The 14,079-nt window shown below is 35.9% G+C and overlaps 4 protein-coding genes across 7 annotated transcripts; 2 read left to right on the plus strand and 2 right to left on the minus strand.

Moving 5' to 3' along the window:
* The first annotated feature begins 5,329 nt into the window (after positions 1 to 5,329).
* LOC124303023 (copper chaperone for superoxide dismutase) lies at positions 5,330 to 8,757 on the plus strand. 4 transcript variants are annotated; one of them, XM_046759712.1, is made up of 7 exons: positions 5,846 to 5,905; positions 6,056 to 6,254; positions 6,461 to 6,653; positions 6,739 to 6,805; positions 7,021 to 7,202; positions 7,301 to 7,451; positions 7,761 to 8,757. In XM_046759712.1, exons 1-7 carry the CDS (start codon positions 5,861 to 5,863, stop codon positions 7,761 to 7,763), a joined length of 840 nt encoding a protein of 279 aa, XP_046615668.1. In that variant the 5' UTR covers positions 5,846 to 5,860; the 3' UTR covers positions 7,764 to 8,757. The 4 variants fall into 4 exon arrangements, with proteins under 4 accessions (XP_046615669.1, XP_046615668.1, XP_046615666.1 ...); XM_046759710.1 differs by having other exon boundaries at positions 8,052 to 8,757; XM_046759713.1 differs by lacking the exon at positions 5,846 to 5,905 and adding an exon at positions 5,330 to 5,516 and having other exon boundaries at positions 7,301 to 8,757.
* On the minus strand, positions 7,768 to 10,344 carry LOC124303025 (thioredoxin domain-containing protein 9). Its single transcript, XM_046759719.1, has 4 exons — positions 10,141 to 10,344; positions 9,627 to 9,819; positions 9,250 to 9,451; positions 7,768 to 9,129 (listed from the first exon to the last, which is right to left on the minus strand). The coding sequence occupies exons 2-4, from the start codon at positions 9,801 to 9,803 to the stop codon at positions 8,858 to 8,860; spliced, it is 651 nt and encodes a 216-aa protein (XP_046615675.1). The 5' UTR covers positions 9,804 to 9,819; positions 10,141 to 10,344; the 3' UTR covers positions 7,768 to 8,857.
* A 399-nt stretch (positions 10,345 to 10,743) lies between these two features.
* On the plus strand, positions 10,744 to 13,098 carry LOC124303020 (transcription initiation factor TFIID subunit 7). The gene is made up of 8 exons (XM_046759700.1): positions 10,744 to 10,975; positions 11,059 to 11,187; positions 11,283 to 11,363; positions 11,428 to 11,794; positions 12,112 to 12,248; positions 12,337 to 12,541; positions 12,635 to 12,804; positions 12,947 to 13,098. The coding sequence occupies exons 1-8, from the start codon at positions 10,889 to 10,891 to the stop codon at positions 12,977 to 12,979; spliced, it is 1,209 nt and encodes a 402-aa protein (XP_046615656.1). The 5' UTR covers positions 10,744 to 10,888; the 3' UTR covers positions 12,980 to 13,098.
* On the minus strand, positions 13,081 to 14,010 carry LOC124303026 (probable trafficking protein particle complex subunit 2). Its single transcript, XM_046759722.1, has 3 exons — positions 13,774 to 14,010; positions 13,468 to 13,701; positions 13,081 to 13,365 (listed from the first exon to the last, which is right to left on the minus strand). The coding sequence occupies exons 1-3, from the start codon at positions 13,861 to 13,863 to the stop codon at positions 13,267 to 13,269; spliced, it is 423 nt and encodes a 140-aa protein (XP_046615678.1). The 5' UTR covers positions 13,864 to 14,010; the 3' UTR covers positions 13,081 to 13,266.
* Between the last annotated feature and the right edge of the window lie 69 nt (positions 14,011 to 14,079).

Here is a 14,079-nt window from a genome sequence, read left to right on the forward strand (position 1 = left end):
AATTTCAGTGATGTCTATTTTTGTCTCTGTGCGTCATGTGTCAATTTTATGATATGTATTGATGATAAAAAGGTGAGTGTAGAATCGAGTGTTATTACGGTGCGGACTTTTGAGTTATAAGAGATTAGTGAAGATCTGAATTATGTTAAAAGTGCGTCGCTTCACCGATAAACCTGAGATGCTGCAAGAGCTACTACATGTAAAAGTGTGGAGCAGCCCAGAGTCGAGGTAACAATACTTACATAAATTAAATCTTTTCCATCTGTTGCTACTTCTTTCTTATTTGTTCAGAACTTTTTTATTGGATAGAGAGATTAACTGATAATTCAAGGTCGTGCATTTAAAGCCGAAGTTTTGTACTTGCATAACATGCAATGCATAAATATAAAACTAGGCAACAGTAATAATTACATTGAAAACTGAAAAGCCAATTTGATATTAAATTAATCCAAGTGTTCTATTTTGTTTTTCACAGATTTAAGCAGAGACTTCCGAGTAATTTTTCCGTTTCTCGGCAACGTTGGTGAGTTTGCATGTTTTAGGTTATGGGTATTTCCCTGGGATTCCTCTTCACGTGGCGTGGCGGTAACAATTGTTACACAAATCTTCGATTTCTTAGCTGCATGGATAGGCTCATTCACGATCACAACGTGCTTCACTTGCAGTCCAATAATTTTTTTTCGCAATTTAATGTACCGTAGCTTACTCGAAGTTAGAAATTTTGCACGTTGCTAAAAGTGGAATGAGCATCGCGACAGGTAACCATCGCTTACTCGGCACTCGCGAGATCGAATTGTGTTTCGCAAATGATGAAATAATCTACGTTTGAATTTACCGATGATGTCGTTCAAGTGATGGGTTCACCTGAGGTTTGAACGTATTCAATTATTCACAATATTGTTAAATCGATAAAATTCCAAAGTCTGGTATAACGTAACGTAATGAAATTGCATCTTATATTATTATATATCATTTTCAATCCTTGAAAAGTCAACAAATATTGATCAACTGCAGGCTTAGCTCGCTTAGAAAAATGCTAATTGGCATACAGGATGTTTTTAATCAATTTTACAAAAGGTTAATGTACCGATAGTCTGCCAATATTTATTAAAATAATACATGCAATATTAAGGTTGGCGGGATACAACTGCGATACTGTATACTGATTGTGAGTAGGCAGACTATGATACAAAAACATTTTGCTCAAAACAGGTAACCAACGAAAATGTAAGTCAATGACCACGGCGCAAACGATGAAGAATGTTGTGTGTTGGAAAAAATGGAGAATCGTTTAGATCGAATCTAGGTAACCGGGTAGGTAGGTGGACGTTTTGGGATCCGTCGCGGGGTTTATGCATGTGTGTGTGAGTCTCTATTTTCCGTTGGGTGGTTCCGTTGGGAAACAGGCAAGGGTAGGAAGGTCGCGATATACCGTGATGTTACTAACTTTTGTAATCTACAGCGTCAAACGATCACAGAATTTTTTTTCTGAAAACACTACGTATTCGAGTCTCTCGACCATCTGTAAACATTTGAATATTAACGAGATTGAATTTCCTATTTCTCGTGACTGTACAACCATTTTTCAATCGTTATTCAATTCAATTATTTAGTCATTACCGCTCATTATTCCATTCAATTGATCTCTGTGATCGTCTGAATGGGCAAAACGCATTTCTGGACCATCTATCGCGTTCCGTGGTACGCTAGATGGGGAGAGATGCTGAGCTCGAAGACTTCGCGTCGAAGAGGACCGCCGACCGTCACGCCACACAATAATGCATGCTCTCCAACCTCCCTCCCGATTTCGATTCGATGTATAATCTGAGAACAACAATCCACATAGTAATGTATCTAATTCAAAAAGATGCAGATGTGGATTGGATTTCTACAGAATTTTTGGGACTAGTCCCAGATAATACAAATTTTTGGAGAGTTTAATCTGTCGCGCCTTGTTTCGCGTGGATTAATCACGATAATTGGACGCAGCCTTTTGCGCGTAAATGAATAACGGGGATCTGACACGTTTTTTTACGCGTCGATTGTGCAAACAGTATACATATAAAAGAGTTACGCACGCTCGATGTGCTGATTTTTCAGCTCTTCGGTCAACTTTTTTACGAACAATAAATTTTTCAAGTCCCACTGCGCCTTTTGCGCGTGGACTTGATACTTTTCGGTTATGAGAAAGCGCGGCATATGAAACCCGGCGCTCAACGTGCGGATACCAAAATCTCGGTAGTGTACAGTGATAGTGGAGAATCTTGACGTAAGTAGTTATGAAATATATCTGAAATTTACAGAAACACTCGTTTAATTGATCGTATTATTTTCTGATTCAGGGCAACAAAACCAATTTTTTTAACAGATGTACTGAGAACTGTAGAATGTTCTGTCGAAAAAGATATCCATTTTACTAACTCGAAGCACAAATAGATGTCGATTCAAAAAATTTTGGATATTCTTTTATAAACCAATACGATTAATAATCGAAGCAACGAATATTAAAGCGAATATCATGTTGGACTCGACGCATTTTTTTGTCAGAGTATGGACTTATGTGATTGTGCTGACCATACCTTCGTCTGTTTCAGGTAATAAAGCTTTCGCTTGTTTCAGATAATCAATTCTTTGTCTGATTCAGCTAATCGAACCTTTGTCTCTTTCAGCTAACAAAACCTTTGTCTGTTTCAGCTAACTAAACTTTTTATCTGTTTCAGCTAAGCTTTTTGTCCGTTTCAGCTAACTAAACTTTTTATCTGTTTCAGCTCGTAAAACTTTTAGTCTGTTTTCAGTTAATAAAACTTTTTGACTGTTTCAGCTAATCAAACTTTTTGTCCGTTTCAGCTAATCAAACCTTTTGTCTATTTCAGCTAATCAAACCTTTTGTCCGTTTAAGCTAATCAAACCTTTTGTCTATTTCAGTTAATCAAAATTTTTGCCCGTTTCAGCTAATTAAACGTTTTGTCTGTTTCAGCCCATCAAACCTTTTGTCTGTTTCAGCTAATCAAACTTTTTATCTGCTTCAGTTAATCAAACGTTTTGTCTGTTTCAGCTAATCAAACCTTTTTTCTGTTTCAGCTTATCAAACTTTCTGTCTCTTTTAGCTAATCAAACTTTTTGTCCGTTTCAGCTAATCAAATCTTTTGTCTGTTTCAGCCAATTAAACCCTTTGTCTGTTTCAGCTAATTAAATTTTCTGACCCTTGAGAACCATCCTTCATCCATAATTAAAACAGTCATCTTTCATGGATGATAAATAGTCAGCGGGTTGTATGAACTGAAAAATTCTAACAAACTGCGAATAAACGTGAGTACAAATTGATTGAGAAAATCAATTTTCCCCAATTACCATGTGAAAAGAAGTCATTTAAAATTTTTCGAAGAACGTAAGATCGATCTTGCTACTATTCTCCGTGGAATAGGCCTACTGGGGATACCACGTAAAAAAAAACGCACCGGGTGCTCTACCACTTGCGGTGGTGTGGAAACGAGCATAAGTTAACTTATTGCCACTCGTCAAATACTAACATATTGTGGTATTTCAAATGACATTTTTATTATTGCGTAAATTTAACTTATTGTCAATGAAACTCGTACTTCGATAATGTGAAACGTATGTGGAATCGTAATACCTTCAGATTTCTCTAGTTTAGTCGGAGTGAATTCCACGTAAATACATTTTTTTTTTGATAAACTTCGTTTCTTAAATGAAGTCAACCAGGTGCATATACCTTTAGCAATTTAGAGTTTGGTAATTCTAACATCTGTCTCCCCCACTTGACCTTTCTAAAGACTGACCAAAGAATCCAAAAATCCATCTTTAGGTGACGTCAGTCTTTAGATTCCCACGTATAGTATTATTACACAATTGTATCCTCTGGGTAATATTATTATTAGGGGTTACCGGAAAAGTGCTGAAATTCCGAATAAAATAGTATCTACTTTGTCAGGAATACATATTCTCAAAATCGAAATTCCTAACAATCAACACGGGCACTGCCTTAAATGTATAATAAAGTGGAATGATATGAGTAATTATAATCTGGGTGACTTCATAATAAATTACTAAACAATCTTGTATTTGGGGGTCAGCGGATAGAGTCGCAATCTAAACAGGTAATATGAGTAGAAGTTGACAAAAGCAACCTTGATCATCTTTAAATTTTCTTCAAATTACTTTTGTGATAATGATTGCCTGAGTTTCATCGGGGTTTATTACAGCATGGACTCAAATATTAGTAACAATCGAGTCTTACCTAATTCCCAAAAATTATCTACAAGCAGTATTTTTGTGTAAAAAGGTCTGGGTTTTCCGCTGCAAATAAACCGCATTGTTTAAGAACCACGGAAATATAACGTTAGTCAAGAAAGTAATGTTATATGTCAGCTGCATCTTCTTTCGGAGTGACAATATGAGCGTCGACTGAAGATACATATTATTATCTTTAATTAATGGTACGAATTAAGTATTAAACATGTTTACTGATATTACTTACGGCACATATAGGAACAACTATATCTACATCCTTTGATGAACTTCTTTCACTATGTCTACCATCCTTTGCATTAAGAAATGAGTTCCAACTTTGATAATAGTGAACCAGGTTCATGTTTATTGTACATATAGGTATTTAGATGACATTATTTTTGTCGTTCCGATGGAGTTAGTTAGATTGACATTGCTGAATTTGGCCCAAATGAATTTGCGTAGTTGAAAAGTATACGGCTTCCATTCGAGGTTATAGGAAAATTTCGGTCTATTCCCGTTTTTCATTCGGCAGGCATAATATTCGACTCTGCATTATCCGGGTATACGCGTTGAGGGATGATAACATGATAAATTTATGTCGGCCATTTTCCATTACGAAAAGCCCCATCACGAAGTAATATAAATCTAGCTTTATGTATCTTCAGTCAACGCTCAAGGTTGACACAGGTTCGGATTTCATGGGCAGCAAAAAGTAGCAACAGCAGCAGCTATTCACTGAAAGTTACCATAACGCTGCTGCTGCGTTAAATCAGTAAACCGATGTTAATAATATCTAGTAAGTTGCTAAACTGCTGCTACTTTTTGCTTCTCATGAAGTCCCACCTTAATGCATGTCTTGCAATGTGATTCGACCATGGATTCGACGGAACACCAGTGTCATCTTATTTCGGGCAGCTATTGTTTACATGCAGTTGAATCAATCCGGAACGGAAGGTCCGGTAACGAACGGGTGACGATTTTCTGTTCGATCCGACGACGGACTTAACGGAAAATCGTTGATCATTGGCTACCGGACGTTCCGTTCCGAATTGATTCCGGACCATGGGACGCGGGCCTAACTCAATTATTTTTATATCTTTCAAGGTTATAAATCTGTTTGACTTCCAACTCGAACAGACTGATAACCTTGAAAGAAATCATTGATAAATACGATGTCCACAGCGTACACATATATTTACAGGAATTTGCTTCATCACCCGTGAGTTACGGCAGCTATCAGCACCGGCACGATGACTTCAGCAAAGGTGTGTATGCAAATGGATTCGTGTCGTACGTCATTTAAACGATTTGAACGATTTATAAAAATAATTATTAATGATAATTCGGGGGGTCAGTCATTGACAATAAACCGCCTGATGTCAGAAATCAATTTAAACGTAGCCGAAAGGTTAAACAATATATCACGTTGCTACTGTCATTTAAAAATTCGGAAGCATATCCATGTGATTTTTTTGCACAGTTTTGTACTGATTATGTTACCCGAAAAATTAACTTGTAAATCGAGAAGGAAAAACAACGTAGATATTTTCTATATTAGATATAGAAAATTGCCGTAATCATACGCATGTGATAATGTTGAATTATCGTAATGTATCATATTATGCAACGAAAGTTCTCGTATATTCGCTCCGCGGTAAATAAAGTAAAGGACTTTTGGAAATATTTGCGAGATCGTGGCTGTAATTAGTTTGAATATTTTGCTATGCCAAGTCATTGTCAAATCTGATCATTTGGTCACAACGGTTTTCCATTTATAATTAAAATCCAATTTTCATATTCACAGGTCGAGTTTTCTGTGCAAATGACATGCGAGAAATGTGTTCAAGCAGTGAGAAATAGCTTGTCCAATGTTGAGGGAATTCAAAACGTTCAGATATCCCTTGAAGATGGAACTGTTGTTGTAGACAGCACCGTTCCCTATTCCGTGGTTCAAGAAAAAATTGAAAACTCAGGCAGACGAGCTGTTCTTAAAGGATATGGGGGTATAGAAATAATTCTACTCACCTCCTGTAGCTTTGATTGAGTGAAATTCAAATTTCTGTTCAATTGCTTATTACTAAAAAACCACTTGGAATCTTACCTCACCCCGGACAATAGTATCTCTTGATTTTTCATGATATGTAACTTTAAAAACATCCAATTGCTGTGTATCTATGTGATGAAAGATTTCATTCGTTCATCATTTCAGGTACAGGAGCAAGTGCAGTAGCAATGCTCGGTGGGGACTCAGGATACAGTGCAGGTGATCAAATAAGAGGAGTAATTAGATTTGTGCAAGCAGGTGAAGACTGTATTATAGATGGTACCATAGATGGCTTGAATCCAGGGCCACACGGTGTTCATGTTCATGAATGTGGAGATATCTCAAAGGGATGTGAGAGGTATTACCTTTGGAACAATTTTCAGATACTTCACTCCCAAGTAATAATAAATGTCCTCTATTCACAAGAGTTACATCTTACACAGCGTCGGCGAACATTTTAATCCACATAATACACCACACGGTGGACCTGGCGATGATCTAACGCAGAGGGTATGCTTTAGATCTTGAATTTACAGTTCTCTGAATTTTTAATGTCAATAGTTATTTAAAGATCGGCAAAAAAACTTCCTCTCTTACCACTTTTTGCAATTTTATTGTAAGTTGTGTAAATCTTAAATCAAGGACCAAAACGAAGTATTTAGAAGTTTCAGTTATTCATATAGTAAAAGAGAAGTTTATTTAACCAACGAATTAATCTCTTACAGCATTATGGAGACTTGGGAAATATTATGGCTGATGAAAGTGGTAGAGCCACATTTCGAATAGTTGATAATGTGCTTAAAGTCTGGGATGTCATCGGGCGCTCACTGGTTGTCACCGACGGTCCCGACGATTTAGGAAAAGGTGAAAGTCCTCAATCAAAAGTTGATGGCAACAGTGGAAACAGGTGATGAGAAACTCAATTTAAAAGTTTGAAAAATTTTCTGAATAGTTTTTACCAAAAAAGTAATATTTTTAATGGTTCGCACCAATTTTGACTTTTAGATTGACATGTGGCATAATAGCCCGAGCTTCCGGTTTATTCCAAAATACAAAAAAGATATGTGCATGTGATGGTATAACTCTTTGGGACGAAAGAGATCGATCTGTCACAGGATGGAACCATTCAAAGAATGGTGTAGCTACTAGTAAAACAGTATGCCTAATATTTTGATATCTTAAAATTTTGTATAACTAACATTATGATACAAATATGATGATTTCATAAGATAAACCATATTAATTGTCAAATTTTTAATTCTACGTCGACTGAATGTAATTTCCTTTTATCCTTTGCTCAAATTTACGTTTTATACTTACACAATTTATTTCTTTTCTTATTCGATTCTTTTCAATTAAAGAGAAACTTTTTGATTGATGAATCAAAAATAGATCTGAAACGTTTTGTAAATTAGCTATTAATTTCAGTAGCATTCAATATTCAACTCTTTATTTTTTTTTTCAGTGAGCTGAAACATTATAGCCTTGTCGTACCAAGGACTCTGGGATATTTCTTACTTTGTCCCATCACACAATGTATTTACCTATACAGGTGCAGGATATACATTAAATTTTTACATTTCAAGTAACTTATTGAATGAGGGAACAAGTTTTCGTCTGTATCGTTCTTTTAGATGCAGGCATAGATTTTGTAAATGGTTAAGGAAATCGTGATTGTAGTCTTTATATTGCTATTCAAATTGGATTTTTTTTTGTAAATATAAGAAATCCTTCACTATTCATTACCATATTTTAGATCTGAAATCACTTGAACACCCGAACATTGAATATGTTATTCGGAGCAAACGTCTGTAAAACATCAATGATGTGGAATATAGTTATGTTAATTAAAAATAGTTAAATGCTTTTTTGCTTAACAATTGTGATTTTATTAAGTTTTTTTGTTACAAAATTCATATAAAGCAACGTACAATCAATCTGTAAATAAGCTCGAAGTGTATTGAATACTTAATTAGCAATATTATGAATAAAATAATATAATTTGTCTTTCAATTTGATACATTTATGGAACAAAATAGACTTGTGCTCTTAGAAAACGTTACACAAATCTTGGAATACAATGATCGAGGCAAATCAACAGTACTGTGAAATGTCAGGGATGAAATTACTACACATGCGTCGTAAGTGTAAAACAAATATTTTCAAAACCATCGAGTATATCGTATGTACAATTTTGAAAAACCTATTTTTTTCACCAAATTATACAAGGTGCGTGTTATTGTGATGCTGATAATTTGACTATTTAACATTTATTCCAACTCCCCACGAAAGCACGGTATTGAACAGTCAACATGCATTCTCAAAATTGAATTTTATGCATTGAATGTTCAAGAAGTTAATAAATGTAAAAGTCTTAGTTAAACAGAGGATATATTAGACAAATTGTATCTATTGCTATCTTGCAGTCTTCGAACATAACTTACGTATTTATCTGAACAAAATGGTATGGAAAAAAATTTGTTCAAAGCTGAATGTGTGCTCATAAAAAACATGCCACCAATTAAAGCATGTAAAAAGTGTTGCAAACAATTATCGCTATCGCTAATCCCAATCATCATCAGACCCATCATCCTCTCGACCCCTGATAGTCTTGGGCTTGCCACCAAGCAGGGATTTAGTTTTCTTCCCTTTCTCTGGGGGGTTCATCAGATCTCCATTATATGAGATAGCACCAGACTGGGCAATGCGCCACTCCATCATTTCTGTTGAAAAATCATCGCAGTTTCCTAAATCCGTAAAACCAACGATATAATCCTTCGTCTTGCTGTCAGAGATCAAAGCAATCGTTGGAATGATTTTGATTCGAAGTCGTTCTGAAATCATGAAATGACAAAATCGTAAATATAGTGTTACAGTAAAATAAGTTTTATTAAGTTTATTTGAAACCAACTGACGAGTTCTTAAATAGACTACTGATATTCACTGATATATACCTGTTAAAAACGGGCATCGTTCAACATTAAGTTTACAGAATCTTGCTTCAACATGTTTTTTGGCCAAGATCTTGAGATGTTCGTCAGCAATTTTACATCTCGGAGAACCATCTTTGAAAAAGAGACAAACGATGTCTTTAGATTTCTTAGATACCTCAAAGAATTCCTTTTCGTCAGGAATTTCTGTGTATTCTCCATGGCCCTATAAAAAAGTGAAGAAATGAAAAAATTTTGCAGTTGAATCTGTTTTTAGATATCGTTGATATGTGTTTATTCTAAAAATTCTGCTGCAATTTTTTAAGTATGTTCCAAAAATTTAGAAATTATACATTCATGAATATAGTGGTGCAAGGATATTGTAAATTTAGCAAATGTACCATTGCAAGCCAAGTCTGCCTTTGATTTTGATTTTTCTTCATTTCTTTGAGCCGCTTCTCTCTTAAACTTTCAAGATCATCAGCATCCATATTATCTAGTCGGTCTAATTCAGCATCAAGCTGCTGCTCGACATGCTGTGCAACTTGCATTACTTGATTCTGTATTATGCTTTCCATTTTTTATCGCTTTAAGCTGAAAAGATACGCACGTGTTTTATTATAATTTTCATCCATTTTATGTGTACAAGAGAGTTCTTGAAAAAGTTTTGGGGAATATATTTTAATTCATGAATATTTTATGTGACTTAAGCATTGCAACGTAAATTATTAATGCATTGACGTGTAAGATCAATTAACTAATCGGGCTGAAAATATTCATCGTTACCAAGGAAATGATAAAGCTTGTTAAGCTGACTGACTTTTGGAGCTAGTCTAATTATTTGTCAGGATATTTTATTGCTAACATACGCAATGGTATTTTGTACGAATAAATTCGTAACATTGGAATACATACCGCTGCAAAATGTGTTTAAATTGATTACTTTGGAAATGTGAGGACTAATGTTTCTCCTTATATGGAGTCTTTGCTTGCTTCGCCACAGAACCAATTCACTGTCATACACGCAGTTGAACGCAGTTGACAGGACAGCCCACACACATTCATGTACTATTCACGGAATCACAGTTTGTCATGTCCCTCGTCCAGTAGCGTCCTCGGAGTAGAAATGCGTTCATGGAACTAATTTTCGAAGTGCTTGGACGGTAAATACATGTCGGTAACCGACTGATACTCCGGCACATCCGTCGACCAGCAACGTCTGCCATATTTGGCTGGATTTTCACGGGCGTCAATTCGACGCGGCAACGCTACGTCGTTGGCGGCAAAAAAACGCTCACGAAAATAATTCGAATGCATGTTACCATGATTTGATGTCCTTTTACAAACGCAAATAATATAATTTTTTCGATTCTATCATTTAAAGTGATTTAAATGCGTCAATCGCGCTTACTACCGCGTGCATAATTCACGATCCTGCAGCTATACCGACAACAGCGCGATCTGCCGGTGAGGCTCTGAGTTATTTACACTGGACGAGGTTCAGAACCAAGCGCGGTAGCGCAGCTGGCCCACCATATACATTGCTTCTTGCATGTACTGTTGTCGAATAGTATTTCTTAAACCCAGGGAGACGAAATATTGTATTTCTTTAACTTCCCCGACTTGCATAAATCCAACGTTGTGACAAGTTATTCGGTACAAGATGCATAGACACGTGACATCCGATTATAAAGGCCGCGACGATCCACCGGCCGAATTAGAAAGCCAATTCGTTCTACGAATGCCATCGGTAGTTTTTACGTACAATTGTTCCACATAGGTTACAATTTTCATACACAACTTATAACGAGATGTCAATACATACTGATTTAGGAACCAGCAAAAATTTTACGAGAGACGCTGCGTAGTGGATTACCATTAAAAGACCGCCTGAGCATCAAGCTAGAAAATGACATGCGATATGGAGAAGTTAGATTTGATCACTGGCTGCTTCACGCGAAAGTATGTTTCTCATTTAATAAGGTTTCAATCAATTGTACAATGAAATGTAAAATACCTATTGTGTGAAAAAAATATCTCGAAAATTTTTTTCTTAGGTCGTAGATTTACCAACGGTTGTTGAATCCTTGAAAACTATAGACAACAAAAGTTTTTACAAAACTGCTGATATATGCCAGGTAAGTTAAGGAATTTACTGTATTGAAATTCATTTATTTCTTTATTAACTAAAATTCTTTGAAGATGTTAATATGCAAGGAAGAGGATGACCAAATGACAACCGATGAAGAATCTCCGGTAAGGCAGAAGAAGAAAGACCCGAACAAAGTAGATAAGAAATTTTTATGGCCTCACGGAATCACACCTCCAGCTAAAAACGTCAGGCGCAGACGGTTTAGGAAAACCTTGAAAAAAAAGTATGTCGAAGCCCCAGAAATTGAGAAGGAGGTAAAAAGATTACTTCGAGTCGACAACGACGCAGTTAATGTAAAGTGGGAAGTAATCTGTGAAGATGAAGATCAGTCTAAACCCAACAAAGTTTCGTCGTCTGGTACTGTTAAAACTAAACGAGAAAACATCGATGGCAGTACTTCGCAGAGTGTTGATGTTGGTTAGTTCTAATTATGATTTTACAAAAAGTGCCGTTTTGACATTCTTTTTATTTGGTATACTTTATTCATGATATTTGCGTTGTAATTAACAATTTTATTATGTAATAATCATAATGATAATAATCACTACCAACACCTACCATACTCGATAGGGTATATCTCCATGAGCCGTTGGGTTTGTGCGGGGCAAAAAAAGGGATGGATTAGTGATCGTCAATATGTGTTTGCAGCCATCTTACAATGTTCAATAGAAATACCTGCATTCGCACAATATATGTATATGCATATATCTTGAAATATCTTATCTGAATTTCAGCTGAACACGATATATTCGGAGAAGCTGTGAGTGACAGCGAAGATGATGAGGAGGAAGCAAATATTAACATAATGGAGCTGGATGAGAACAGCAGGTTATCTGCAGATAGTCGAGTATCTGACTCAAATTCTATGCAGGTATTTCCAATTTCTATAAGGTTTGACACGCTTATTTAGAAATTAATCAGGTGCTTATTAAAAGTAATTTCAATAATTGTTGCTGCAGGTGAGATATTCTGAAAGGTCTGGAAATCACGCATCAGGTAGCAGCGGACTAGTCACACAATTTAGTAAAGAGATGTTCCCTGATAATGACGATGGCGAAAAACCACTGGTTGATTTATCTAAAGTACCCAAGGAAGAGACTTTCCATTCAGAATACATGATCCCAGACGATTTCTCTCAATCCCAACCAATGGCTCTTACTAATGGTAGAACTTTTTTTTGATCTATGTAGAATCAATTGTAAAACTAATTTCATGTCTCTTAAATTTGTATTCGTTCTGAAAATATTTGGTTTTCAGACACAATTCAAGCTCGGATAGATACACTTTACTCGGAACTGACAGAATTAAAGCAACGGAGACATCAACAAGAAATGGAAATAGCTAACATTGAAAATTACACATTGAGGCAAAGGTTCCAAGATATCTTGGATAACCTTCTTACTCAACAAATTGAAAAAGAACAAGAGGTATGCACAATGACGCATTTAATCAAATACTCGAATAGCAACATAGTTCAAACAAGTGTAATTCTTATTGCTGTTAGAACAATCAAAGACATAATCAATGTATGGTTAATAATGAGTGACAAAATGTATATCCTCTTTTTAGTTGCAAGACTTGCAGAGTATGCTACAACAGTGAAACCCCGGCGAACTATGTACAACTTGATGATTATTTTATAATGGGAGAAGAAGTCTACGTTGCAACGGGGAATCTTATAATTTTATATTACAATCAATAAATCAGTGGTATTTCATGGACTTTATTCAATACAAATTATTCTCATTCACATCAGGCATACGTATCTCATCTATATAACTTGTTTCTTAAACTCATCAGGTTAAATTCGGAAACCTATACTTGTAACCGATTATAAATGTAAGATTTAACCTTTCCATAGGTAAATTGGAGATGATAGCATCGACACATTATGACGATAAATATTTTCGTCCATAAAGTTGAGCCTTTTTCTCAAATCCTACAGATCTGATCGGTGTATTCAGTTTGTAGAATGGATTCATGGAATACTGTAATATAAAATAACAATAAATGGTTTATATCATTACTTTGTTCTAATCTAGTTAAATGCAAATAAATCGTCCATGCCGTTGGAATAACAGATTACTTACTTTGATGTACGTTTCGTACATCTCGTTAAAAAAGTTCTTAATGCCATCTTCATTTTTGCTATCGTGAACCATGACGAATCTAATTTGAGTCGCTGTAACAAATGCACTAACAAACCACTGATTGAATTTATCAACCATTTTCAGGTGCATGTTGGTAGTTTTCCATGTGTGCTCGTCGACCAGATCCAAGGCCGCATGAGCAATAAACTGGCTCAGATGTCTGTGATCTTCTTTCTGCGATACAGAAAACATGTAATGTTTGATAATCAAAATTGACTCTAATATAATCTGAAAGGAGCGACAAACCTTAGCATCTTTATTAGAATTATTGAATTCTATCTCGAAGAGCGGATTGTCCGCATGTCCGATTATTGCAAAGTAGTAGTTCCCTGACATTGTACCACATGCGAGATCGCGACGTCGATCAGTTGCTCAAAGTGTTTACAACACTTTGACAACTCGCCATTTGGTTACACCGATCAGCTGTTTTGCGGTTCGGTTCCGGCGTTCCGTTTAGGTGACAGACTCAACTGTAGCTTAAAATCGCGATTGCGTTGGATTGGATGAAAACGCCGGGGTCCGAATCCGCCTGTGAAGTCGGCTTTATAATTG

The sequence above is a fragment of the Neodiprion virginianus genome, chromosome 4 (assembly GCF_021901495.1).
Source record: "Neodiprion virginianus isolate iyNeoVirg1 chromosome 4, iyNeoVirg1.1, whole genome shotgun sequence".
Lineage (NCBI taxonomy): Eukaryota > Metazoa > Arthropoda > Insecta > Hymenoptera > Diprionidae > Neodiprion > Neodiprion virginianus.